This window comes from Capricornis sumatraensis, chromosome 4 (genome assembly GCF_032405125.1).
Source record: "Capricornis sumatraensis isolate serow.1 chromosome 4, serow.2, whole genome shotgun sequence".
NCBI lineage: Eukaryota > Metazoa > Chordata > Mammalia > Artiodactyla > Bovidae > Capricornis > Capricornis sumatraensis.
In genome coordinates, this window is record NC_091072.1 from 163382927 (window position 1) to 163410263 (window position 27337).

At 59.1% G+C, this 27337-nt stretch overlaps 2 protein-coding genes across 7 annotated transcripts; one reads left to right on the top strand and one right to left on the bottom strand.

Moving 5' to 3' along the window:
* Nucleotides 1–8975: 8975 nt before the first annotated feature.
* ALG12 (ALG12 alpha-1,6-mannosyltransferase) lies at nucleotides 8976–17942 on the bottom strand. 4 transcript variants are annotated; one of them, XM_068971012.1, is made up of 11 exons: nucleotides 17894–17931; nucleotides 17085–17142; nucleotides 13747–14071; nucleotides 13550–13682; nucleotides 12124–12297; nucleotides 11556–11750; nucleotides 11056–11159; nucleotides 10353–10576; nucleotides 9795–9964; nucleotides 9637–9712; nucleotides 8976–9546 (listed from the first exon to the last, which is right to left on the bottom strand). In XM_068971012.1, the coding sequence occupies exons 3-11, from the start codon at nucleotides 13912–13914 to the stop codon at nucleotides 9315–9317; spliced, it is 1476 nt and encodes a 491-aa protein (XP_068827113.1). In that variant the 5' UTR covers nucleotides 13915–14071; nucleotides 17085–17142; nucleotides 17894–17931; the 3' UTR covers nucleotides 8976–9314. The 4 variants fall into 4 exon arrangements, with proteins under 4 accessions (XP_068827113.1, XP_068827111.1, XP_068827114.1 ...); XM_068971010.1 differs by lacking the exon at nucleotides 17085–17142 and having other exon boundaries at nucleotides 17894–17942; XM_068971013.1 differs by lacking the exons at nucleotides 17085–17142; nucleotides 17894–17931 and having other exon boundaries at nucleotides 13550–13647; nucleotides 13747–13875.
* Nucleotides 17943–18413: 471 nt separating this feature from the next.
* CRELD2 (cysteine rich with EGF like domains 2) lies at nucleotides 18414–25389 on the top strand. Of its 3 annotated transcripts, XM_068970408.1 has the most exons (10): nucleotides 18414–18536; nucleotides 19052–19134; nucleotides 19634–19744; nucleotides 20022–20113; nucleotides 20658–20834; nucleotides 21895–21990; nucleotides 23001–23084; nucleotides 23861–23956; nucleotides 24245–24391; nucleotides 25158–25389. In XM_068970408.1, the coding sequence occupies exons 1-10, from the start codon at nucleotides 18414–18416 to the stop codon at nucleotides 25205–25207; spliced, it is 1059 nt and encodes a 352-aa protein (XP_068826509.1). In that variant the 3' UTR covers nucleotides 25208–25389. The 3 variants fall into 3 exon arrangements, with proteins under 3 accessions (XP_068826509.1, XP_068826511.1, XP_068826510.1); XM_068970410.1 differs by lacking the exon at nucleotides 23861–23956; XM_068970409.1 differs by lacking the exon at nucleotides 23001–23084.
* The last annotated feature ends 1948 nt before the right edge of the window (nucleotides 25390–27337 follow it).

The window sequence follows — 27337 nt, forward strand, 5'->3', positions numbered from 1 at the left end:
CTGCGTGCGGTACAGCGGGCCCACTCCCGGGAGTTTTCCTGAAGCAGAAACACTCATTTGAAAAGACAGATGTGCCCCCGTGTTCACAGCAGGGCCACCAGAGTGCCCACCCACAGAGGAGCAGGTGAAGAAGACACGTGTGTGTTTATACAGTGGAAGCTTAGCTGTGAAAAAAGAAATCTTGTCATCACACCAGCATGGATGGACCTGGAGGGTATTATGCTCAGTGAAGTAAGTCAGAGAAAGACAAATACTGCATCATTCCATGTTTATGTGGAACCTAAAAACAGTGGACCGGGAACACTCACAGATACAGAGAGTACATGTAGTTTCCAGAAGGGAGAGGGTGAGGGCCGAGTGAAGGAGGTGCGGGAGGTGCAGGGGACAGGCCTCCACGCCGTGAGTCTGGGCCGCGACGCAGAAGGCACCTCAGCAGCAGCGCCGTGGAGGCGTGTGGTGGCACAGGGCACCTTGGCCTCGTGCCATCGTGAATCACTGTGGTGTTTGCCTGTACCGTACGTCAGCTATACTGCCGTTAGGAACACTCGAAATGAGAGAGGATCTGGGAAGACGGTGGAGTAGGAAGCCCCAGGAGTGCGTGTCCCTCCCAGACAGCAAGTGCCAGCAGGATCTGACTCGTGGGGACTCTGGAGAACATGGGAGGCTGAGACTTCAGGGCACGACTGGGCTCGGGGTGGAGGAGATGGGGCACAGAGCACAGAAGCAGCTGCGACGCAGCAGCTGTGCATGCCTCCCGGAGCAGCTCGCACAGCTGGCAGCAGCAGGCACAGGGGAGGGGTCCTGTCCTCCAGATGCTGAGGCCCTGTGTGTGCTCTGACCACAGGTCACTGCGGCTGGTCTCCCAGGGGCGGGGGGGGGGGGGGGGGGCAGCTGCCACTGTTGCTATGCTCCCCCTCCATTGCTACAACTCGCCACCCTCTCTGAAGTGACTCCTAAAGATTCCCACACGTTACATAATTGCATATGTGGGAAGAATCTGAACGTGACTGTGCTCCGAGGAAAGGCTCAGGAAAGACTTAAGAATCCATTAAGTTTACACCTCAAACTGATCCTTGGCACAGACTGCCTACAATAATCAAAAGCAAAAGCACAAACCTGGGGGAAGAAAAGAATCTGATTTCTGGAGTTACCAGATTGTTATATTAAAATGTCCCGTGCACAACATAAAAATCACAAGGCAGACAAAAAAAAAAGTATGGTCCTCTCAAAGGGAAAAAGTGATACAACAGAGTCTGTCCCTGAAAAAGACCTGATGGTGAATATGCTAGACAAAGACTTCCAAACAGCAGCCTTAGAAATACCCGAAAACTAGAAAGTCACAGAGGAAGTCAGTAACGTGAACAAAAATGCAGATATCGGGACTTCACCTGGCGGCCCAGTAGCTAAGGCTCCACGGTCTCAATGCTGGGGGCCTGGGTTTAATCCCTGGTCAGGGGACTAGATCCCACGTGCCACAACCAAAGTTTGCACACAGATTTGGTAACCTCAATAAAACGGGCCAATTTCTTGAAAGACACAATCTGCCAAGAGTCACACAAGAAATAGACTATCTGAACAGGCCTATAGCAATTAAATTGAATCAAGAATTAATAATCTTCCCAAACAGAAAGCTCCAGGCCCAGATGAGTTCACTGCTAAATTGTATCAAACATTTAAGGAGAAATTACGTGAGTTCTCTACAGTCTCTTTCAGAGGACAGAAGCAGAGGGTTAGTGCCTAACACTTCCTATGAGGCCAGGATTACCGCAATATCTAAACCAGACAAAAACATTGCAAGAAAGGAAAACTGCAGGCCCATATGCCTTAAAGAAACTCTCCTGGAAGGTAATAGGAGAAAACCCCTAGAGGACCCTGGGTGTGGTGATGACTTTTTAGATACGACTTGAAAGCCTTGATCCACGGATGAAATCACTGGTTAGACTGCTAAAATTAAAAACTTCTGTTGACAGTGTCAAGAGAATGAAAACAAGCCACAGACTGGGAGAAAACACTTGCGAAAGACATATCTGAAAAAAAGACTTCCCATTCAAAACACACGAAGAACTGAAAACTCAACAATAAGAAAATGAGGACCCTGACTGACAAGTGGACCTAGAGACCTCAACAGACCCCTCACCGAAGATGCACAGGTGCCAACCCGACACGGAGAGCTGACTCGCCGGAAAAGACCCTGGTGCTGGGAAAGGCTGAAGGCAGGAGGAGCGGGGACGACAGAGGGCGAGATGGCTGGATGGCGTCAGCGACTCGATGGACCTGAGTTCGGGTGAGCGCCAGGACTTGGTGGTGGACAGGGAGGCCTGGCGCGCTGCGGTCCACGGGGGCGCCAAGAGGCAGACGCGACTGGACTGAACTGAACTCCATGAAGACATTCAGCGCCACTCAGGACAGGGAATCTTCCAGTGGATCTTCCTGACCCAAGGACTGAACCCGGGTCTCCTGCATTTCAGGCAGGTTCTTTACCATCTGAGCCACCAGGAAGCCCCGGAAATAACAGAAAAGCAGGACTAAGCGCTCCGCCTCCAACAAACGGGGAGCAAGCGCATTGCACAGCGCTGGCCTCTGCGCCTGACAGAAGCCTGAAGACCCGAGCTCACAGCACAGCACGCTAGAAGGCAGAGCTGCACGAGGTGATTCCAGCTTTAAAATTGTTTTAAAAAAATCTGTACTTAACATCAGGTGGGAGTCTGCACTTTGTGAAAGATGCTAACTGTAAGGAGACCATGGCGCATCCTAAAGCTTCTCTCACTGTAACAACAGAAAAGGAGCTCTGAAGCTGCAGCTGCGCCGGCAGGAGCGAACATCAGGCACTGCTTGCGAAATACCCGTTTTTATTTTTAAAAGCAGCTTTTGTGCAGGTGCAGGCTTGCCAGCAAACTAAGACGGACTGGAATAGGTGAATTTAACTCAGATGACCATTATATCTACTACTGCGGCCAGGAATCCCTTAGAAGAAATGGAGTAGCCATTATAGTCACCAAAAGAGTCCGAAATGCAGTACTTGGATGCAATCTCAAAAACGACAGAATGATCTCCGTTTCTAAGGCAGACCATTCAATATCACAGTAACCCAAGTCTATGCCCCGACCAGTGACACTGAAGAAGCTGGACAGATCTATGAAGATCTACAAGACCTAGAACTAACACCCAAAAAAGCTGTCCTCTTCATCACAGGGGACTGGAATGCAACAGTAGGAAGTCAAGAGACACCTGGAGTAACAGGCGAGTTTGGCCTTGGAGTACAGAATGAAGCAGGGCAAAGGCTAATAGAGTTTTGCCAAGAGAACACACTGGTCATAGCAAACACCCTCTTCCAACAACACAAGAGAAGACTCTATACATGGATATCACCAGACGGTCAACACTGAAATCAGATTGATTATGTTCTTTGCAGCCAAAGATGGAGAAGCTCTATACAGTCAGCAAAAACAAGACCGGGAGCTGACTGTGGCTCAGATCATGAACTCCTTACTGCCAAATTCAGACTTGAATTGAAGAAAGTAGGGAAAGCCAATAGACCATTCAGGTATGACCTAAACCAAATCCCTTACAATTATACAGTGGAAGTGACAGATTCAAGGGATTAGATCTGATAGACAGAGTGCCTGAAGAACTACGGAAGGAGGTTCAGGACACTGTACAGGAGGCAGTGATCAAGACCATCCCCAAGAAAAAGAAATGCAAAAAGGAAAAATGACTATCTGAGGAGGCCTTACAAATAGCTGAGAAAAGAAGAGAAACTAAAGGCAAAGGAGAAAAGGAAAGATATACCCATTTGAATGCAGAGTTCCAACGAATAGAAAGGAGAGATAAGAAAGAGAAATTCCTCAGTGATCAATGCAAAGAAATAGAGAAAAACAACAGAATGGGAAAGACTAGACATCGATTGCTTCAAGAAAATTAGCGATACCAAGGGAACATTTCATGCAAAGATGGGCTCAATAAAGGACAGAAATGGCAGGGACCTAACAGAAGCAGAACATATTAAGAAGAGGTGGCAAAAACACACAGAAGAACTGTACAAAGATCTTCACAACCCAAATAATCACAATGGTGTGATCACTCACCTAGAGCCAGACATCCTGGAATGAGAAGTCAAGTGGGTCTTAGGATTCATCCCTACAAACAAAGCTAGTGGAGGCGATGGAATTCCAGCTGAGCTCTTTCAAATCCTGGAAGATGATGCTGTGACAGTGCTGCACGCAGTGTGCCAGCAGATCTGGAAAACTCAGCAGTGGCCGCAGGACTGGAAGAGGTCAGTGTTCATTCCAATCCCAAAGAAAGGCCATGCCAAAGACAGCTGCACTCATCTCACATGCTAGTAAAGTAATGCTCAAAATTCTCCAAGCCAGGCTTCAACAGTACATGAACTGTGAGCTTCCAGATGTTCAAGCTGGATTTACAAAAGGCAGAGGAACCAGAGATCAAATTGCCAAAATCTGTTGGATCACAGAAAAAGCAAGAGAGTTCCAGAAAAACATCTGCTTTATTGACTATGCCAAAACCTTTGACTGTGTGGATCACCACAAACTGTGGAGAATTCTGAAAGAGTTGGGAATACCAGACCACCTGACCTGCCTCTTGAGAAATCTGTATGCAGGTCAGGAAGCAACAGTTAGAACTGGACATGGAACAACAGACTGGTTCCAAATAGGAAAAGGAGTGCGTCAAGGCTGTATATTGTCACCCTGCTTATTTAACTTATATGCAGAGTACATCATGAGAAACACTGGGCTGGAAGAAGCACAAGCTGGAATCAAGATTGCCGGGAGAAATATCAATAACTTCAGATATGCAGATGACACCACCCTTAAAGCAGAAAGTGAAGGACTAATGAGCCTCTTGATGAAAGTTAAAGAGGAGAGTGAAGAAGTTGACTTAATACTCAACATTCAAAGAACTAAGGTCATAGCATCCAGTTCCATCACTTCATGTCAAAGAGATGGGGAAACAATGGAAACAGTGACAGGCTTTATTTTCTTGGGCTCCAAAATCACTGAAGATGGTGACTGCAGTCATGAAATTAAAAGACACTTGCTCCTTGGAAGAAAACCTATGACTAACCTAGACAGCATATTACAAAGCAGAGACGTTGGCATTATGTTGCCAACAAAGGTCCGTCTAGTCAAGGCTGTTTTTTCCAGTAGTCATGTATGGATGTGAGAGTTGGACTATAAAGAAAGCTGAGCGCCAAAGAACTGATGCTTTTGAACTGTGGTATTAGAGAAGACTTGAGAGTCCCTTGGACTGCAAGGAGATCCAACCAGTCCATCCTAAAGTAGATCAGTCCTGGGTGTTCATTGGAAGGACTGATGTTGAAGCTGAAGCTCCAATACTTTGGCCACCTCATGTGAAGAGCTGACTCATTTGAAAAGACCCTGATGCTGGGAAAGGTTGGGAGGTGAGAGAAGGGGATGACAGAGGGTGAGATGGTTGGATGGCATCACCGACTCGATGGGCAGGAGTTTGAGCAGGAGATGAAGGATGTGGAAGCCTGGCATGCTGCAGTCCATGGGTTAGCAAAGAGTCGGACACAACTGAGTGGCTGAACTGAGGCTTGCCATAAGAAAGGGGTGCTTATAGATGCTAACATCATTCAAGAAAAGGCAAAGTCACTACGTGGCAACTTGAACGGAAGGTGAAAGATGTAAAGATGGAGAACTGAATGCCAGCAAAGGGCGGTTTGATGATTTCAGATGGAGATTTGGCTTCGAAAACAGGATAACAGGAGAGGCGGCTTCCGCTGACAGAAGCCAGCAGACGAGGCCCAGACGCCATCGAGTCGCTGCACAGAAGAGCCGTCTGCCTGAGCAGGGCTTCATGCAGGCACAGTACTGCACTGCGTCCTGGGGGAAATGCCACGAAGGACATTCACGAGTAAGCAGAAGCAGGCAGCAGGGTTTAAGGCGGGAACGAGTGGGCTGCTTCTCCTTTGTACAGATGCGGTCAGGACTGTGACAAGGCGGCCCGCGAGCCCGGAAGGGAGAAGAGGCCCACCGGGCGCCTGCCTCTGGTGGGACACCAGGAGGCCGGCACGGCCAGGCCACGCCTTCTGGATTGGTTCCATCGACGCCTCATCCCCGAGTTCAGGAAGCTCGTTGTCAGTTCCCCGGAGTTCAACACCGAAGCACAGACAAGGTCTGCTTCCCCAGACATGGTGGCTCTGTTCAGCCTCTAGGTCAGGGGTCATGAGGACCTCTGAGGCTCCACACACGACACGACGGGAAGGATCGTCAGCGCTACCGAAGAGACACCGATAGAACATCGTGAGAGGTGGGAGGCTCACACCACTGACAATGCTATTCTAAACAAAAAAGGCCTGCTGGAGAAAACTGTCCCGATGCTGTGCCTGACTCCCAGGGTTTACGACAGAGCCAGTCAAGGAAGTCACGAGGTTGTGGGTCTGGCAACTGACCTGGGGGGCGAACGGTTCTGAGATAAGGTCTTCAGGGAACGCCAGGGCTGAGACTCCCCTGCCGGTGCAGCAGCTAGGCCTCCACGCTTCCACTGCAGGGGGGCAGCTCAGCTCCCTGGCCAGAGAACTAAGATCCCACATGCCACGAGGCGTGGCCCCCAAATTAAAAAAGTCCAGGGCTGACAGACACCACAGCAGAGGCACTGACAGAAGAGGAACTGGTGGAGATGAGAACTCCTGAACCACGGCCAGACGGTGCAGAAGACGCGGCGCCAAGGAGCAAACTGACGTCAGGGCAGCGGGCAGAAGGGCTCTGATTCAAGACAGCTTCCCTCTTCTTTACGCGCGACACGGGCAAACGGGGAAGGACTGGAGCGGTGTGGAAGCACGTTTAGAGAAGACAGAAGTCAGGCGGACATTACGAGGTATTTCCATGAAGACCCCTCCCCACCCCCTCCTCGGCCACCTGAGACAGCAAGACTGTCCCCCCACCCTAGCCTGCTCAGCGTGGGGACAGGGAGGGGCTTTAGGACGACCCACCTCCAGTGATGAACAGGAACAGACCGCTCGTCGTGTCTTAACGTGAAAACCTAACAGCTGTACACCGTGCCCAGGGCTCGTATGGAAGTGGACAGTCTGTCCTCAGGGAGACGTAAGGTGAGCGATACCAACTGTAAAACTAATACCACGTCGATCTAGTTTCTAACTTTGCTTTTTAAGAATTGTGTGCAACTCTCCCTAAGTGGAGACAGTGTCACGGTCCGTCACGGTGGGCTTTCTTGTTTAATGCAAGTGTCCCCAGTACTGTCATGAGCATGACTGAAATACACACGCCAGAAGAGACAGGACAGTCCACCCGTCAGTGTGGAGGCTGGGCTGCCTCGAAGTGCTGATGCTACAAAGCGACTCTAAAGCGAGTGTATTCCTGCTTCTTGACTATCGATCCTCAGATAATTGTACCTGTACGTAACTGTGAATCTTTCCCACATTTTCGTTTTCTTAAGCTTTTTAAATTAATCATCTTGGCTGTGACCTTATCTAGTTGCAGAGTGCAGGCTTCTAACTACGGCGGCCTCTCCTGTTGCAGAGCGTGGCCCTGCAGCTCGGGCTCAGCTGCTCCAGGGCGTGGACCTTCCCGCATCGGGGACTGAAGGGGTGTCCCCTGCGCTGGCAGTCCCTCCCCTGTTCTGTCTGGCGTGTGATATGTGGAACATCCACAGCGCTCTGTGCAGTGTAGGTCCTGACAGATGATCCACCCTAGGGGCAGGTGACAAAAACTTGTGATACTGATACAGCACCATACAGAGCTTTTCTTCATGACTTTGTTTTCTTTTGAGGGGCTGCACCTCAAGGCTTGTGGGATCTCAGTTCAAGCAGTGAGCCCTGGCCTCCTGCAGTGGAAGTGTGGAGTCTTACCCTCCAGACCGCCAAGGAAATCCCTATAGTTTTCTTTTCTGTAGCCTTACGTAATTGGAAGAGTATATAACCTGCAAAAATGTCCTCAACTGTTCATGTTATCGGTAAGGCCTTTAGTCAACAGTAGCCGTTGGTAACTAAGCTTTGGGGGAGTCGAAATCTGACTCGGGGCGGGGGTTGGCGACCCTGCCCCTGCGTTGCTCGAAGGTCAAGTGTATGCTGACACCCACAGAGATGCAGTGGGGCTGGTGGTATCAGCCTGGCACGTGACTCCTCACACCTGTGCGTGTCCACATGTACACGCATGTCCACGCACAGCGTGCCTGATACCCCCCCATCGGAAGAAAGGCCTAGAAACACAGGCACACTGACAGCAGCGAGCACTTTGCAGCTGGATCTTGGTCTCTAAAACCAGCCCAGTCACAAGGAGCCTGGGCCCTCAAAACGGCCGCCTCCAGGGCGGGGACAGAGGAAGCAGCCACGCAACAGGTTCCTGACGGGGCACGCGGCCGGGACAGCACAGCTGACCGGATCCCAGGTCAGGCTGCAGCCGGACACCAAGGCAGCCAACTGGGCTGTTTACAGCCCAGCCAGGCCCGGGGGCATCCACGCGCGGGGCACACACGCAGGGAAGTGGGAGCTTGACTTGTGGGTGTGGAGGCACCACAGACCAGCTGCAGCAGCCCCAGGGGGTGCTGCTCTGGGTGGGTGGGGAGCGGCCTCCCTGTCGGCGGGTGCGCAGGCTGTCAGCTTCAGTGCATAGAGCAGTCCCTGAAGGTGGGGAAGCCCTCGGCACTTCCTGGGGCACTGAGGCGCTTGGGGTGGAGGTTAGGCTGTCGGCGACTCACTCTGGAGTGCCCAGAGATTCCGTGTCTCTCTGCACAGGCACAGCGTACGTGTGGGTGTGCAGTGTGTACACATGTGAAAAGCACACACGGCTCTCCACATCCTCACCAGGGCCTGGTAGGGCCAGACACACGTTGGGAACTTGGTGGACACAGCTCAGGAGGCGGGAAGAGCCAAGCTCACTTAAAGCCAGTGACAGCTGTCTCCCAGCTGTCAGAGACTCGGCGGCAAGACGACACACAGTGTCACTCTCGTTCTTTCCGAACACGTTTACCTTCTACGGTCTCTTCTGCAATGGAAACAGTGTGCCCGTGCGCACAGGGAAGGCCCCGCCCGGCAGGCCTGGGCACAGCGGGGCTGCGCCCAGCACACGCTGGCCTTCGGGTTTCCACCACCCAGGGGCCCTGCCAGGGGCCAGAAGGCCACCGCCTGCTGCCCTGGAGCAGCTCCTCAGGCCGAGGCCCGTGGCCTGGATGGCGGGCAGCGTCAGCACCCACAGTGCCCTCATGGCCGCGGGGATCCAGGCGCGGCCGGGGATGGGCAGCCACTGTCCTGTCGGTTCCCGGCGCGCCTGGCAGAAGCTGGTGGGCACCCGCGTCCCTGGGGGCCTACTCCCCCCTCAGGGAGGCCCACGGAGCCGCTCCAGAAGCACAAGCTTGGTCTGCAGGTTCACATGGAACGGAGGCAGTCTGCTCAGGTTCACACTCAGCCCGGTGGTGCCCGGGACATGGGCCAAGACACGGTGCGTGTCCTGGTAGAGCGCCAGGGGCCCGGGAGCGGCCTCCATGAGCAGGTGCGTGTAGGCCAGCATGCGCTCCGAGCCTGGCTCCAGGTCTTCCGTCTTCTCGTACCTGCGGAGGAGAGCACGCCACGCCCTGCAGGCCCACGCTGGTCCCTGGCACCCCGTTCCCCCAGGAGCCTGCGCCACAGGGAGGACATACCTCCAGGCACTGTTCACCTCCAGGAAGCGGGACACGCCCGTCTGGGCAGCGGCCACGTCGATGTGTAGAACGACATCTGTGGAGAGCAGGCCAGCCTCGTCAGCGCCGGGGGCCCACGGCTCTGGCAAGACCACCCAGGCCCGGAGCCGCACACCCACCTGCGCGGGCGGGCACCAGCTGGTGCAGCCTCTGCATCGCCACACCGCCGGGGTAGTTGAAGTGGGACACGTACAGGCCCGTGGCCGAGTACGCGGCGTTCACCACGAGGTGCCCCAGCACCAGGAGGGACCCCACTCTATGCAGCCAGGACTTCCTGTAACTGTTCAGCCTGGGAGGGAGCAGAGCCGGGGACCGCCATGAAGAGCACATCCACCCGCTGCCACGCCCCCACATGAGCCGTCACCACGCAGTGGATGCGACAGACTCTGAAACCCCAGCAGGCGCCAAGGCCAAACCTGCGTTAGCCCTTCAAGTGTCCCGAGTCACCCCTCAGGTCAGAGCCTGGCTTCAGGCACGTCCCGGGCTGCCTGGTGCCTGGTGCTGGGCAGAGCAAGGACAGGCGCCCGCTGCCTCTACAGGCCGGCCACAGGCCCTGCAGACTCGGCCAGACCCCGGCCGGGTGCCTGGTTGAGCCTGTCGATCACCCTGGGTGCCCTCCCCTTTGCAACCCAGTTCATGGCCCCAGGCGAGCCCACGAGGCAGCCAGCAGCACTTACACGCGGGCACAGCCCCTGGCAGCCACGACGTTGAGCAATGGGAAGGTGTAGATGACAAAGCGCAGCTCCTTGTGTGGCAGCAGCGAGTACAGGGCCACGAAGCCCAGCGCGGGCAGCAGCAGCGCCAGGGCCCGCCTGTCTGCCGCCCCCAGTGGCACGAAGAGCAGGCTGCAGCCCAGGCCACGCGGGAGCGCCGAGTAGAAGTACCAGAGCAGTGGTGAGGTCTGGGCGGGCGTTAAGGAGGCTGCAGGCACACCCGCGGCAGCCCACCGTCCCCCGCCAGCGTGATGGCGCCCCGCCCACAGCTCCGACCACAGCGTGACCCCTCACACGGGGATGGTGACCCCACACATGGGCTGCCACAGCTGCGGACGGAGAGCGGAACTGCCCAGAACCGTCCCTCCATCTTTCACTATGAAAACAGCCTGTCCCAGGGTGGGGGGCACACTGGGGACCCACAGCATTCTCTTTGGGGATGTCTTTTAAAGAGCCCAGAGTGAAACATTAAATCAGAAGATTGCAAGGACAGAGAATCTGGGGCTGAGACGCTGAGTGGTGTCTCCCCGGGGCACAGACTCAGGACCAGGGAGACCCGCCCTGCAGAGGAGGAAGTGCTGGTGCCGGCGCCACGGCAGCCGTCACGCTCCCCGAGGCGCAGGTGCAGCAGACAGCAGCTCCTCGCTCTGCCTCGAAGGAAGGATACGCCCCAGTTGGAACTCTTGTTGAGGACGGTGTTATACCAGAGCACCTTCCCTTCTGGCCACACGAGGTAGCGCCAGAACCAGGAGTCCACAGCCACCGTCAGTCCTGAAGAAGGAGGAGCAGCTCAGGGAGCACGGGCCGCCCCGGACACTGTCACAGGTGGAGGCCCCGAGGTGCAGCCCCGACCGCAGAGCAGCCAGGAGCCAGAGCGGCACCCCTCGGGGGAGCCGAGGCGTCAGGCCCTCCCCCAAAGCAGCCCCCACACAGGTGCCCCCGCGTCTGCACGGCCTGGCCAAGGCACAGGAAAAGGCGGCCCTGGTGGGGGTCCTGTGGAGGGGGTCCAGTGGGGGATGCTTGGGCAGCAGAGCCAGAAGACCCGCACTGGGACTCTGTGACCCCATGGGAGGTGCAGGTGATTCTACTTAATGAGGAACAGAGATGAGAAAGCCGCCAACAAAGAGGGCGCAGCCCCCACTGGCCCAGCCCCTGCGACCCACTCACCCAAGCAGAGGATCCCGGCTGGCACAGCGCAGCGCAGGGCCCGGGTCAGCGAGAGTTTCCGCCAGCAGAGCGGCAGCAGCAGCGCTGGGCCCAGGAGCAGGCTTAGCTCGGCCCTGAAGACCAGGATGACGAAGGCCGAGAGCCAGATGAAGCGCGTCCACCTCTGCTGCAGCCAGGCCGCCAGGGCCAGCAGCGCTGCGGGAGGGTGGGCGCGGCGTCACTCTCCGCTCGAGGGGCACGGGAGCCCCAAGACCGCCCGCCCGGGCCGCATCCGCACTGCCCCCACCTCCTGAGCCTCGCCCACCCGGCCCCTCTGGGGTCCCTGCCTGCTCCCAGCCCCATGGACCAGCTCCTCCTCCGGGTGCTGCTCTTGGGGAGGCCTCGCCCCACCAGCTCCCCTGAGGCCAAGCCGGAGCCCTGCACAGGGACAGAGCTCGCTCGGTCCCCGGCCTCCCTGTCCTGCCTTTCTGAGACACCTGGTGGGCAGCAGCTTTCGACAGACACTCGGATGGACCCCCACTGACACCAGCCCGGGAGACCCGGGCAGGCCAGGCCGGCAGCAACGTACCCACGGGCAGCGCCAGCACGTTGGGGAGCGTCCGCGTGCAGTAGAACATCAGGTGGAACTGCGAGGCCGTCACCCAGCAGAAGAGGGCGGCCACTGCGGCCCCAAACTGCCGCCGCACTGCTTTTTGTAGCGCCCAGAGCCCGAGAATCACGCCGAGTCCCACGACGGCCCTGACTGAGCAGAGAGGGTGCGTGGGCCCAGGGGATCCCGTACTAAAAACGGGCCGGTGTATACAGCACGACGGCACTTAGCTGCAGAGAAGAAACCCTGCCATGTGCAGCAGCAGATGCGCCTGGAGGTCATCATACTAGAGGTCAAGTGCAAAGGAGGAGAAGGGCGAGCGCCACGCGGCGTCACTCGTGTGTGGAATCTAATGGACACGGATGCACTACACACAAAACACTCACACAGGAGGCCGCACACTGATGGCTACCAAAGGGGAAGCGGGGAGGGGCAGCTCAGGAGTCTGCGACCAACAGACACACACGGCTGTGCACGACAGACCTCAACAAAGACGCGCTGCACCGCGCAGGGAACTACGCTCAACATCGTGTAACAACCTGTGATGGCAAGAATCGGGAAGAGGGAGATATATATATATAAACTGACCTGCTTCACAGCACATCTGGTATGAACACAGTACTGAAAGTCAACTCTACTTCAATTAAAAACCTGACACGCAAAATGAAACGAAATGCGTTCCATCTAAAGCAACGGCACGTGCTTTCCCCTGAAACTAGCATCCCGTGAGCTTGTTCACTTTCTGTTTCATGTGCCAGTAACTAGATTCTTTTCAGCATGGTGGGCCACCTTTGAGTCCTGTGACACTTTTTATTTAACAGTAAACACTTCTTAAACTCAAACAAATGGGCTGGGCGTGGGAAGCAGGTGGCCTGGATGCTGGCACCCCGACCCTGGAGCTGTTCTGTGCCTGGCGGACCCGGGCAGGGCTGGGACACTCGGAAGCTAGGCTGGGCAGGGCAGGCGCACGCAGGCGACAGCTGGCACCCCAGAGGCCCTGTCACCGGCCAACACCTCCAGGGCCACACTTACTGAGCACCTGACGCGCAGACATGGCCCCAGCCACCTGGCCGAGGCTGCCTGGCCCCCCACGCAAGTGGACGGCCGACCTCCGCTTCCTCGGCCACCCTTTCCCAAGGCACAGCCGCCTGGTCCCAGGAGCTCTCCAACCACACGTGCCCACCAGCATGAGCCGTGCTGCGGCTGCTCAGGGGCGGGGCCTGGCCCCCGCTGTCACCGCCTGGGGAGGTGGGCGCTGCCCCCACTGAACTGCCTGCCAAGTGACCAAGACGGCCGGGATTCCAGGTGGCAGCCACTCCCGCCGAGGGCCCCTTGACTGGGTGACCGCGGCTGTCTGACGCCGCCACCGCTCTTCACCGCCTCCCCACACCAGAGGAGCCCTTACCTACAAGCTGAGAGTAGAACTTGGACATCTCCAACAGCGAGAGCGCGTAGACCGCGGGGCTGGAGAGCGTGGCAATCAGCAGTGGCCCGAGGAACGTCCTGGGGACCACACCAGGGAACTCAAGGTGGTCAAACTGCAGGGAGAGGGCGGGTCAGCCGGGCCCGGGCCAGGTCCCCACACCATTCAGGCGAGCTCACCTTCTCCACATCCAGCCGGTGGTAGAGCAGGTCGTGCACAGCCTGCAGGTTGAAGCTCTCCTCCACCTTGGTGTAGGGGCAGACGGCCAGGTGGACTGCGGCCACGGCCATCAGCAGCCCCAGGAGCTGGCGCTGCCCGCCCAGGCCCGACGGCCTTCTCCCAGCCATTCTGCGCACCCACCTCACGGACCTTCATCCACCATGAGCACCGCAGCTCTTGAGTGTGTTCAAAGAATGGAGGCACAGATTCCCAAGCTTGAAAACTCTGCTGGAGTCAACACCTGGGAGACGTGTGTGAGGGGTAACAGCACCCCTCTGAAGTAACCTGGAAACACATCAACACAGGACACTGAAAGAAAAATCACCCTTAAGAAACTTCCACGTTTTAACCAGCCATCTTCTTTAAGCTGTCTGTGAATACTCTTCGAGGAAAAAGGACCTGAGTTACAGAGCCGGAGCTGAGTGCACCGGCAGCTGGGCCCCGGGTCAGCCCGGCCCTGGACACAGCAGGACCGAGAAGCTAAGATCTAGCTGGAGAGTCAAGAACACGCCGGGCTCGGCCCCCAGGGAAGTAGCTGGGGCAGACAGGCTGGGGCTGTGAAGCAGGAGGGTGGGGGGCACACCCAGAGCACAGCAGAGTGGCAGCCATGAGTTGGGGGGAGCAGCGAAGACCTGCGTCCCCAGGACTGTGTGACGGGCCGTGGACTCTGCATCCTGAACTTCGCCCGGGAGCCCCTCTGAGCCCCAGGAAGCACCACGCTGGTCGTGAGCACAAACCGGTGGACAGCAGAAAGCAAGCCTGTTCCTGGGCAGGGGGGCGGGGGGGGGGGGGCGCAGACAGATGCCCGCACTGCAGGCGCCCACACACCAGGACTGGGGGTACCCCGCGGAACGAAGATTCCAAGAAGACCACGGAGCGTCTGGGCAGCTCCTTCTCGCAGGAGACCTACATCTTTCAACTCGGCAAGGGAGGAAAGACAGCAAATTCTTCCTGTTTGTGGCTTGTCTTAAAACACGTTTGCTTTTCTTTGATCAAAACCAAAAGAGCAAGAAGCAAAAGAAGAGAACCACAGTGCCATTTGTTAAAAGTACTTTTTGGTTAGAGGGAGATGTATTAAGCCTCTGCTCTAAGTCAGCAAGTGGGGAATCCACAACTTAATAAAATCTGGAGGAGGAAGAGGGATCCTGTTCGATACGGCGGTGGCGGCGAGGTGGGGTAAGTAAGGGAGTCAGAGGGCTTTAATAATTCAGAATTACCAAATAACGCAGTTCCGAGAGAAGTAACAGAACTTGGTTCCCTTACCAAATTGTAAGGGCGGGATTTTCCTGTTTTCCCACCACTGTAACTTTAGCAAGGAGGGGCCTGTCCATCACGACTCGTGGCTGCATCGCCACCTGGTGCTCAGCAGGTGCTCAACAGACTTGAAAAACAAATTCATAACAGCTCCTAAGTGTGGATGTTATCAGCTTACATTTTCGTTCAGTTCAGTTCAGTCAGTCGTGTCCGACTCTTTGCCACCTCATGAACTGCAGCACGCCAGGCCTCCCCGTCCATCACCAACTTCCAGAGCTTACTCAAACTCACATCCATCAAGTCAGTGAGACCATACAATCATCTCATCCTCTGTCGTCCCCTTCTCCTCCCACTATCAATCTTTCCCAGCATCAGGGTCTTTTCCAGTGAGTCAGTTCTTCATATCAGGTGGCCAAAGTATTGGAGTTTCAGCTTCAGCATCAGTTCTTCCAATGAATATTGAGGACTGATTGATCTCCTTTAGGATGAACTGGTTGGATCTCCTTGCAGTCCAAGGGACTCTAGGACTCTTCTCCAATACCACAGTTCAAAAGCATCAATTGTTTGGCACTCAGCTTTCTTTATAATCCAACCCTCACATCCATACATACTGGAAAAACCATAGCTTTGACTAGATGGACCTTTGTTGGCAACATAATGTCTCTGCTTTTGAATATGCTATCTAGGTTGGTCATAGCTTTTCTTCCAAGGAGTAAGCATCTTTAATTTCACGGCTGCAGTCACCATGTGCAGTGATTTTGGAGCCCCCCAAAAATAAAGTCTGACACTGTTTCCACTGTTTCCCCATCTATCTGCCATGAAGTGATAGGACCAGATGCCATGATCTTATTTTTATGACTGTTGAGTCTTAAACCAGTTTTTTCACTCTCCTCTTTCACTTTCATCGAGGCTCTTTAGTTACTGTTTGCTTTCTGCCATAAGGGTGGTGTCATCTGCATATCTGAGGTTACTGATGTTCCTCCCAGCAATCTTGATTCCAGCTTGTGCTTCATCCAGTCCAGCGTTTCTCATGATGTACTCTGCATATAAGCTAAACAAGCAGGGTGACAATATACAGCCTTGACATATTCCTTTCCCAATTTGGAACCAGTCTGTTGTTCCATGTTCTGTTCTAACTGTTGCTTCTTGACCTGCATACAGATTTCTCAGGAGGCAGGTCAGGTGGTCTGGTATTCCCATGTCTTTAAGAATTTTCCACAGTTTGTGGTGATCCACACAGTCAAAGGTTTTGGCATAGTCAATAAAGCAGAAGTGGATATTTTTCTGGAACTCTTGCTTTTTCTATGATCCAACACCCAGTTGTGGATGTCACTGGTGATGGAAGTAAAGTCCAATGCTGTAAAGAACAATACTGCATAGGAACCTGGAATGTTAGGTCCATGAATCAAGGTAAATTGAAAGTGGTCAAACAGGAGATGGCAAGACCGAACGTCATTTTAGGAATCAGTGAACTGATTCCTGGAACTGGAAATGGGTGGATTTAACTTACATGACCATTGTATCTACTACTGTGGGCAAGAATCTCTTAAAAGAACTGGAGTAACCCTCATAGTCAACAAGAGAGTTCTAAATGTAGTACTTGGGTGCAATCTCAAAAAACGACAGAATGATCTCTGTTCACTTCCACGGCAAACATTTTCATTACAGACACATTAATGCTTTAATTTCCAATGATGCTGAGCAGACCACAGAATACTCACATGCTGCTCTCTGTTCCTCTGAAGTTAAAACACTGTCAAGACCTAGGAAGCATGTATAAAGCGGAGTGCTGGAAGCAGCTGCACATGTAACGCTTGGCAGGACTGGGGCTCACAGCCGTTCCAGGCTCATCTCTGCAGACCCCACTCCACGCCCCTGCCCGCAGCGCGCTCCAGAGCGAAAACCTAGACTCTGACATCTCAGGGGGCTTCCCTGGTGGCTCAGATGGTAGAGAATCATCCTGCTATGCAGGAGACCTGGGTTCGATCCCTGCGTTGGGAAGATCCCTAGATAAGGAAATGGCAACCCACTCCAGTTTCCTTACCTGGAGAATCCCATGGACAGAGGAGCCTGGTGGGCTACAGTTCATGGGGTCACAGGAGCTGTGGGGTGAAAGCTACATTACCAACCCTGCTCCAGGCCCTAGGGGTTTCTCCCCCAGATGAGGTTACTCTCTGCTGATGGCTGAGAGCAAAGCAGCTTATTGTGGAAGACACTAGCAGCGCCCTGCATGCCCACCCGGGACCAGGAGGAGACACACAGGGCACGAGCAAGTACACAAACCACAGGAAGCCCCCTGGGACCAAGACCGTGAGCAAATGCCCCTGTACTCGTCCACACCTGCCTGCAGCCGTTCGGACTGTTAATCTGAGAGGTTAACGACTGTCGTTTCCAGGACGGTGGCCCCTCAGATTAGGAAGCGACCTGCAGAGGCCCTCCTGTCCCCGTCTATTCCTCGGTCTCGACTGAAACCGGTCAAATCAGATGTCCACGTTACTAATTCACGGCTGGAAACACAAAGGAACTGGCAAGAGATCAGGCCAGGGAAAACTATCTTTCGTACTCCTTCCTTCTGGCAGTTCTGTCCTAAAGAGACCGGTAATGCCCACGTTCCTTCTCCTGACTTAAACCACGGGTTTCGGCGCCAAGGGCCTAGGGCACGGGGGGCGGGGAATGCAGACTGCTGGGTCCCCAGACACACTCCTCAGGCCCCAGGTGACGCGGCTGGCCCCAGGTGAGGAGCCTGACGGTCGTCTCGCGTGCACGCGCACAGTGAGGCCCAAGGAGCCCCGCGACGGCGCCAGCCCGAGGTCCCCTCAGCCCGCCCCGAGAGCCCCAGCCACGCGCGCTGACCTCGCCAGCCCACCGCGCGGTCTCTCGAAGCGCTCGCGCCTGGGCTGCCCGCGGCCGGAAGTCGGGTGGCGGAAACCAAGAGCTTCGGCGAAGCCCTTGCCCGAACCTAACATGGCCGCTGAGGCTACGCTGCCGTCGCGGACGCCCTCGCTGCCCGGAGTAAAGATGGCCGCTCCGGGCGGCGCGCGGGAGAGGCGGACGCAAGGGGCGGGCCCGGGCCTCCACGCCCCCCAAGCCCAGCCTCCCGGCGGGACGCTGACCCGGGGCCTTCCTATTGGTAGCCGCTCGTGGCGAGCCCGGATTGGGCCGCACGGGGGCGGGGCGGACCTAGAAGGCCAATCGCCGCGCGAGGGCTGGCGTGGGGCGGGGCTCCAGCCGGCTCCGCCGAGTATCCCCGGGAACGGCCGGCGCTTCGGAGCCGGTAGGCGGCCGGAGGCCTGAGTGCTCGGCCGGTTCCCGGTGGACTTCGGCCCGCGTCCGCGCTGCCGCGACCCCGCGGCGCCGTCCGCCTCGGCCCGCCATGCGCCCGCCGGCCCTGGCCGTGCTGGGGCTGCTGCTGCTGCTGCTGCTGCCGACCGGCGAGGCCACCAAGAAGCCGACGCCCTGCAAGCGCTGCCGGGAGCTGGTGGACAAGTTCAACCAGGTGGGCCAGTCACTCCGCGGGGACGGCGGCGGGGGACGGGGTCGCCCTGCCATGGCCCAGAATTACCCCACCGTGGGCCTGCGATTACCTTGCCGTGGACTGGGTCACCCCATCATGGACTGGGTCACCCCTCATGGACTGGGTCACTCTATCATGGACTGGGTCACCCCACCGTGGACTGGGTCACCCCACCATGGACTGGCTCACCCCCATGGACTAGGTCACTCCCCATGGACTGGGTCACCCCCCGTGGACTGGGTCACTCCACCGTGGACTGGGTCACCCCCCGTGGACTGGGTCACCCCACCATGGACTGGCTCACCCCCATGGACTAGGTCACCCCCCATGGACTGGGTCACCCCCCGTGGACTGGCTCACCCCCCGTGGACTGGCTTACCACCCGTGGACTGGCTCACCCCACCATGGACTGTGGTCACCCCACCTCAGCCTGGCTCACCCCTCCGTGGACAGATGTGAAGCAGCAGGGCTGACCCTGTGTGGCCCTCTCCCCACAGGGAATGGTGGACACGGCAAAGAAGAACTTTGGTGGTGGGAACACGGCTTGGGAGGAGAAGACGCTGTCCAAGTATGAATTCAGGTGGGCACCCTGCTCTGACTGGCCCAGCGCCCGCCTTTGGGGCCTGATGTGTCCCTGGGAGCGTCTGCAGACACAGAGGGTCCCTTGGGCACAGTCACCTGTCCTTGCCTGGGGCTGGCATGTGGGCCTCTGGCCCCTGGCTGTCCCTTCGCCCTCCAAGGGGAAGACACGGGTCTTTTCAAAACGCAGGTGGGGCTGGCCCCACCCCCACCCAGAGCTCTAGCCCATTGCCGGGCTTCCCTGGGTGGACCCCACGCTTGATGTTCTCCCTGAGGATGAACAGGCCTCCCTCACCACCGCACCCTCTGCGTTTAGCTCTCTGCCTGGCAGTGATGCCGCCCGGCCCCAGCTGGGTGTTTGTCGCGGGTCTGTCCTCACTGAACACCAGCGTGGCTGCTCCCCAGCAGCAGGGGGCCTCCAGGCCTCCCTGGAGCATGGACGCTGACTCCTGAGATGCCGCGCTCCCCCCTCTCACAGTGCCACTGGCCCTGTGTTTCAGCGAAGTCCGCCTGCTGGAGATCGTGGAGGGCCTGTGTGAGGCCAACGACTTCGAGTGCAACCAGCTGCTGGAGGAGCAGGAGGAGCTGCTGGAGGCCTGGTGGCTGCGGCTGTGAGTGCTCGGGGCCCGGCGCCCGCCACACCTGGGGGTCAAAATGCACTGGAGACAGTAGGGCTTCCACACACCTGATTTCTCCCTCACCCACATTCCTGTCCTGTTCCATCAAAGTGCAGCGATCCTGACGAGGGAGTTAGCTGGGAGAGTCAGCTGGCCACAGGCCCTCGTTTCCCGGGTCCCACGATGCTCAGAAGTGCCTTACATTCAACTGTGGTTTTGTTTTGAGGAAATCCGCCACGTGAGATTCAGTGGATGCTGTTTACATCCTCAGGAAGAAGAAGCATCCTGACTTATTTGAATGGTTCTGTGTGCAGACACTGAAAGCTTGTTGTCCTCCGGGGACTTACGGGCCAGACTGCCTGGGTATGTCTTTCATTGGGTACCCTCGAGTGTCCACATCGTTCCTGTTGCGGCTCCAGGGGCGGCAGCTCCCATGGGCCTGGGTGCTGCCCCCTCCCAACTGCAGGGACCTTCTCCCCCAGTCTGGTCCCGGGTGTGCTTCCAGCTCACCCATGGGTTCGTCGTAACCCACTGCCTGGTGCTGCCTGCTAAGTGCGAGGAGGCCCACCGCCAGCAGAGCGCTGTGCGAGAGGCCAGGGCGTCCAGCCTTCAGGGTTCCGTCCAGGCATCACTGACACGTTCAGGTCGATCCCCTGGGTGGAGGGCATCATCTTGGCGCCCAGACCCTGCCCCAGCCCGCCTGCAGTCCTGCTGGCGCGTGGCTGCAGCGAGGAGTCCTCACTGTCTCCTCGGCTCCGTGTCCCCGGTGAGGCCGGGGCCTGTGTGTCCCGGAGAAGGGCATGGCGGGCCTGGGGTGGCAGCGGGACTTGGGGCTGAGCGGGTGGACGGCGGGGCTCCCCGGGGCCCCCCTGCTCCCAGATGCCCTCTGAGCAGCTCGTGTTCGCAGCGTGCCAGGGCGGGTCTGAGCGGCCCTGCAGCGGGAGCGGCCACTGCAGCGGAGACGGCACCCGGGAGGGTGACGGGTCGTGCCAGTGCCACCTGGGCTACCGGGGGCCGCTGTGCACCGACTGCATGGACGGCTACTTCCGCGCGCTGACGGGCGGGACGCACAGCATCTGCTCAGGTACCAGCAGTACCCGCAGGCCGGGAGCAGGGACCGCACCGGCAGAGCTGGGGGCTGGGGACAGTCCCGCTTCCTGCCCCTGAACAAGCCGTGGAGGGAAGCGTGCGGTGATGACGCCCAACAGCCTCCTGGACGGGCAGCACGGCACCGTCAGCTCCATGACAGCCACACTGGGCCCGGGCGCTGTGTCCTCCGGAGGCTTGCGCGGCCCTGCTGCGCCGGCGGGAGTGGGCTGGTTGTGCCTGCGGCGCGCGGGGCCGGGTCCATCAGCGCACCTCCAGGGGGCCCGTGGTATGGCTGAGAATGGGACAGCAGAGGCCGTGCAGTGTGGCCCCAGGTCCCTGTGAGGAAGGCTCACCACCTCCGTTACCCTGGTGTGGGAAGGGCGGCCCCCCCCCCGCCAGGCTCTCTGAAGGCTCCCCGGCCGTTGTCCCCAGGCTCCTCCGTGAGTTCCGAGATGTGCCCATGGGGTCCACAGATGGAGCCTTCTCAGCTGGGATGGAACGCCAACCCTTCCAGTTGGGGAGGCCCGCACCCCACTCATGAGGCTGCGTCAGCCCAGGGCGGTGTCCTCCGACGTGTAAATCCAGGGAGCAGGCCGTGGGAGACCTGTGTTCCTCCTTGGCTGTCCCTGCCTCAGGGGAGGACTGTGGCGGGCGCCGGCAGTCAGGTCTGGGGGCCGTGCCGCGCCCTCGGGCCTGCCCACGGTGAGGCCAGCCACCCCGGTTTCTACCCGAGACCTCCCCAGGCCCGGCAGGACCACGCATGTTGGCAGGCGGCATGCACACCCAGCCGGGTCTGGCTCCAGGCTTTCGAGTAGCTCCTCTGAGTCGTCCTCTGCTGAGAATTTTATCACCACCGGGCGCGGGAGTCCCCACGTGCTGTCTCTTCTCGTTAAGTGCAGTGTTGTGACTTAGTGAATGTATTTTTCTGTTACTGAATCAGTCTTGCTGCTTTGGGATTTACACTTGTTTTCACCCTAACAAATGTCAGTTCCTAAGCCCCAAAACAACCTTTGCATTGAGTTTGCTCCTGAGATGCGCCTGCCTCTGCCTTGCAGCCTGTGACGAGGCGTGTAAGACGTGCGTGGGCCCCACCAACAGAGACTGCGACCAGTGCGAAGTGGGCTGGGTGCGCCAGGACGACGCTTGCGTGGGTGAGGCTGGCGGGCGGCCCTCCCCTCCGCGCCCCCCACCCCGAACCTCCCGCCCTCCGTGGGCTCTGCCAGCCCAGCCACCCCCAGGACACGCCATGCTCCGCCTGCTCCGGACGTGCTGGGAGAGACTGACGTCCCTGGTCGTGATTTAAGGGGTCACAGGTGGAGGCTGGCTTTGCAGGTGGCTGCTTTTGCCTGCGGGCGGGATGCCCCGTGGGAACCCTCTGCGGCCTAGACCCCGGGCTGGGTGGCCGCAGCCTTGCTGTCTGTGGCCTCAGGGGTCCTATTGGCTCAGGAGAGGAGCCTGACCCAGGCCCAGTCACGTTCCCTTGGGCCCTGCGGGGCTGGCAAGGTGACACTGTGGGGAGGTGACAGCCTCTGAGTGCAGTGACGGCGCAGTCCCATGCTCGGGAGGCCCCTGATCAGGGCGCCTGGCCTCCCACCACCCGCCGCCTGCCCTCAGGCCTCGCTTGGACTGTAGCCCCGCCCACAGAGTCTCAGGGCCTGGGGTGGCGTGCTGCGCTGCCCAGCTGCTCCTGGGGGTCCTGTGCTGCTCAGGGCTGCTCCTTGGGGGCGTGGGGGGGCGGTCCCTGGGCTGCCCGGCTGCTCCTGGGTGTCCCTGCGCTGCCCGGCTGCTCCTGGGGGGTCCTGTGCTGCCCAGGGCTGCTCCTTGGGGGCGTGGGGGTCCCTGTGCTGCCCGGCTGCTCCTGGGGCGTCCCTGTGCTGCCTGGCTGCTCCTGGGGGGTCCCTGCGCTGCCCGGCTGCTCCTGGGGGTCCACCCCCAGGTTTGGTTTCAGCCTCACGGCTGGTGGGCCTCCTGCCTCAGGTCCCAGACTGAGTGGGGCGTGGTGCCCTCCACTGCCCTGAGGAGGGACTCGTGCTCAGCCACCGCGCTGTGCCTGCTGCACACAGAGGCCCTGGATGATGGTCATCCACATGTCCCCAGGCAAGGGGCCCTTGGCCACCAGGGTCGGGTCAGGGCCGCCCCTCAGCCATGCTGTTGTTTCCAGACGTGGATGAGTGTGCGGCGGAGCCGCCGCCCTGCGAGGACACGCAGTACTGCGAGAACGTCAATGGCTCCTTCGTGTGTGAGGGTGAGCACCGCCCACTGCCCTGGCCTCCCCGACCCCGGTCTGTCCTGCCCCCGTCCGTCCCCCCGCCCATCCTGGCCTCCCGTCCGGCCAGCTCCCCAGGCGTCTGTCGTTTGTCTGTGTGACCCCTGCACGCGCCGCCCGCTTAAAAAGCTTAAGTTAGCAACAGAAGCACTGGCCGTTTCCCGACCGTCAGGAAACTCAGGTGCAAGGAGACAGCAGTGCCCGCTGGCAGGAGGGCCCTGGGGTCAGTGCAGTGCTGATCTGACGCAGTGCCTTGTCCCCTGTTCGATTTTGCCTCAACAACACTGTGCCCATGTTTGTCCATCGCGTTTCTCTGCATCGTGTCGTTAGGAGCGTGCTGATGTCTGGTCTTCAGCAGCCCACGTGGTTGAATATTTCAGCCGTGCGTGTTCTCCAGTTACAGACTCAGAGAGCCCTTTAGGTAGAGCTTTCACGCTGCTCCTCACTTTCCCTGCATCAGTCTCCAATTTGGGCCACCTGCCCCAGAGGTGGTGCCCCTTCCTCACCCAGCAGCGGCCCGTGTGGCTCACACCTCCCGCAGCATCCTGTCTCCATGTTCCACGGACACACAGTTCCGTGTTCCACAGACGCACAACATGCCCCAGCAGCATCACAGGAATGCAGGCTGTCTGCCGGGGCAGCACAGGGGGCCACCCCTCGAAGGGTGGGGACACCAGCTCTTCCGGCCACAAGCCCTCCCCAACCCCGTGCGTGGCTCTTGCAGGACAAGGCTCACTCCCCTCCCCTCGTTGCAGAATGTGACCCCACCTGTGTGGGGTGCACCGGGAAGGGCCCCGCCCAGTGTAGAGAGTGCATCACCGGCTACACCAAGGAGAGCGGCCAGTGTGAAGGTCAGCGGGTGCGTCTGCTCCACCGGGGGGCCTTCCCGGGGGCCGTGCTCCAGTGTGGACGGGGCCCTGGGGATGCACGCAGCTCCTGCCCTCATGCCTCTGCCTGTCCCCTCTCCAAACAACCGTCCGGGTCTCCTGCTGAGCCCCTCCCTCCTTTCTCTAATGCACCTACCATCTCCGCCTCTGTGCACAAGTGAACCCCCCCCCCCAGCCCCCGTGAACCCCTCGACCCCTGCTGGGCCTGTCTGCCCAGTGAGGTCGCCCGTGCAGTGGAGTGTTCTCATTCAGACATCGATGAGTGCTCGCTGGCAGAGAAGCCCTGCCTGAGGGACAATGAGAACTGCTACAACACGCCCGGGAGCTTCGTCTGTGTGTGCCCCGACGGCTTCGAGGAGGCGGAGGGCACCTGTGTGCAGACCAGGCCAGCGGGGGCTGGTGAGTGACGCCCGGCCGCCTCTGCTCGGGGCTCCCGCAGAGACGAGCTCACAGAGGGTGGCGGGGGGCACCACAGCCCTGGTGGCTTCAACCCCAGAGCCCTGCAGGTGGGACGTCTGAGCTCCAGTGTTGGGGACTGCCTCCCCTGAAGCCCGTCGGGAGCATCCTTCCCGCCTCTCCCGGCTCTGGGGGTCACTCCTGGCATTCCTGGGCGCGCAGCCGCGTCCCTCCAGCCTCTGCCTCTGTGATCTCGTGGTCTTCTCCCTGGAGTCTGCGTCCACAGTTCCCTCTGCTTATGGGGACACCACTCATGGGCTCAGGGCCACCCCCAGTGACCTCGATCGCCTGCAGGGACACTATTTCCAAGCAAGGTCACTTCCACACGTGTCCCAAGGGGGATGCAGTTCTTCCAAGACGGTCCCAGATGCATCCTGGGGAGTGTGGGACGTCCACAGGTTGGTGGCTGGGCCTCCAGGAGGAGCTGAGGCCCCGGAAGGATCATGGGGGGCCCAGTGGGCAGCAGAGAGCAAGGCCCAGAGAGGCTGTGGCCGCCCCGCTCAGCCCCGTGTGCCAGGGCTCACGATGCAGGCTCTCGTCTCGTCCAGACTAACAGCGGCCGCCTGTCCCGGGGCCCCTGCCCCACTCTGGGGAGACAACCCAGCTGGGCAGGCCCCCCAGGGCTGTGGGCAGGCCGCCCACTCACCATCACGGCTCCAGCGGGGCCCTCGTGCCAGGATTTTACCTAACGACCTTTGTTTCCTTACAGAAGCCACAGAGGCAAGTCCGACGCAGCCCCCCTCCCGGGAAGATTTATGACCAGCACGGAGTTGGCCACGCCGCCCCTAACTTATTCAGACTGTTGTCCCGACGGGCCCAGTGCTGGCCGCTGGCTCCAGGGGGCCCCTTCCTGGAATGGAAGGTGCTTGCTGGACCCTTCAAAAGCTGCATTTCTTGGCTGTTCTTAAACAGATTTGTATATTTTGATACCGTTCTTTATAATAAAATTGGCCCCTGAAGGTAATTAGGCAGAGGACAGGTGTGGGTTTGTCTCGGTAAAAACGTGGATGCTTTCGAGTGGAGCTTGCCCAGTCCTGGAGCCCCGGGCCTGCAGGGCCCCCCAGTGGTCCCTGTTGCTCACCCCCAAAGGCTTGCAAGCACCAGCGGAACTTTGATAAGGGGGTTCAGGGCCCCCCGTGGGCCCTAGAGTGAGTGTCATTAGGGACCCTGTGGGAAGAAGTCAGAGAACCCCCAGGGCCAGGTCCTCAGTAGGAAGGAGGCGCCCTGCACCCCCAGGCCCTCAGCGCCCCCCCCCGGCCTCAGTCCCACCTGTGTCACCCTGGCCCCGAGGACGGTCCCCATGCCCCTGGCTGCCCCTGGGCACTCAGCCCCAGCTGGGCACTGGCCTGGGCGCTAGAGGAGCCTATGGCAGGACTACCCCGGGGGCGCCTCGCTAGAGGGGCCCACAGCACCGAGGCTGCAGGCTCGCGGGGCCCTGCAGCTGGCTCCACCAGCTCCCCCAGCTCCTGTGGGGCAGAGCCTCCAGTCCCAGGCCCGAGGCAGGTTCCCCGAGTCCTTGAGGTGAGCGGGAGTCCAGTGGGCTGGGCGAGGCCAGCGCCAGGCCCACAGTGGGGGCCACACTGGGGGCCACATGGTCCTCTTGGAGACAGACACGTGGTGCAGGCCGAGGGGCTGAGTATGAAAGTGGGGTGATGACTGTGGGGTGACGACCGGGCGGGCAGGCAGCATAGGGTGGGGTGGAGAGGGGGGGATGGAGCCTGCATTGTGGGGGTCCAGGAGGGCCCCATGAGGGGACGAGCCAAGCCTGAGAGCTGGGCGGGGTCCCTGGGCACTGAGGTGCTGGCGGGTGGGGGGGGGTAGGCCCTGGCCTGGAGCGCTGCAGCCGGGGGGGGTGGGGGGGGTGGGGGGGGGGGAAGGGCACTTCGGGGAGGAGGCGATCCAAAGGCTCCCCAAGGGAAGAGAACCAGCTGTGGGCTGGCAGGTCTGCAGGGTGCATAGTCCCTGCGCTGTGCAAGGCCCAGGCCTGGGTGCCAAAGCCTCCCCCCGGGAGCCGCCCTGCACCCAGCTGGAGGCCGCTGCTTCCTGTCCTCACTGTGGGGGATGGTGTGCACAGCCCCGGCAGCCTGACACCCCCAGCCACGGCAGGGTCAGCTGGGCGGCTGCCTCGCCCCCTCCCACAGGGGGAACCAGCTGATATCCTGAGGGGACTGGTCCCCCAGCAGTGGGAGGTGGACCCTGGCTGCGGGACCCCACAGCTTTGGACTCAAAAGCTGTACCCCAGTCTGAGCCGCGCAGCTGGCTCCCCTGTGACCACTGCGCTGGCCGGTGGAGCGTGGGGGTCCTCTCTCCATCCCCTCCCTGCCTTCCTGCAATGCCACAGACACCCTCCCCAGACCCCCCCCCCAGACCACCTCCCAGATGCTAATGTGCCCGGGTAGCCTGGGGATGGATGAGGCCAACTCGGCGCCTCCCTGTGGCAGCAGCTGTGACCACAGCTGGAGGGACCCATCAGTCCTCACCTCTCTGCTCTGGGACCCCCAGTCAGGCCCCCAGCCCTTCACTGCGGCTACCCCACTAGGGCAGAGCACGCCAGGCGGACCTGGCTCCTCCATCGTGCCCAGCGTGGTCCCAGCCCAGGGCCTCCACGTTGCTGTCTCTCCTGCTGGGAACATGGGGGTCTGCTCTCCCATCCGCTGGGGTCTCTGCTCAGGCTGGGGGTCCAGGGGCCCTGTGCCTCCCTGCCCTGTCAGCGCCTCACTGGAGCTTGGTCACCCCGGGGCCCGGGCCCCCTGAGGGCGGCCGCAGCCCCTTCCTGAAGCCCCACACTCCCCAGGGGGTGTCTCTGCACCCAGCAGGGCTTCTTGCCCCCACCCGACCCCCCAGGCTGAGGTCTGGAGTCAAAGGTTAATACCCCTGTCTCAGTTTTTC

Bases quoted from the DNA above. Each gene is read 5' to 3' on its own strand.
- ALG12 (XM_068971010.1), bottom strand. From the start codon at position 13,914: ATGGCTGGGAGAAGGCCGTCGGGCCTGGGCGGGCAGCGCCAGCTCCTG. The intron at 11,160-11,555 runs GTGAGTGGGTCG...CTCCTTCTTCAG, and splicing joins AGCCGGGATCCTCTGCTTGG to GACTGACGGTGGCTGTGGAC. The intron at 9,713-9,794 runs GTGGGTGTGCGG...TGCTCTCCACAG, and splicing joins GCTGGTGCCCGCCCGCGCAG to ATGTCGTTCTACACATCGAC.
- CRELD2 (XM_068970408.1), top strand. From the start codon at position 18,414: ATGCGCCCGCCGGCCCTGGCCGTGCTGGGGCTGCTGCTGCTGCTGCTG. The intron at 19,135-19,633 runs GTGGGCACCCTG...CCTGTGTTTCAG, and splicing joins CTGTCCAAGTATGAATTCAG to CGAAGTCCGCCTGCTGGAGA. The intron at 23,085-23,860 runs GTGAGCACCGCC...CCCTCGTTGCAG, and splicing joins TGGCTCCTTCGTGTGTGAGG to AATGTGACCCCACCTGTGTG.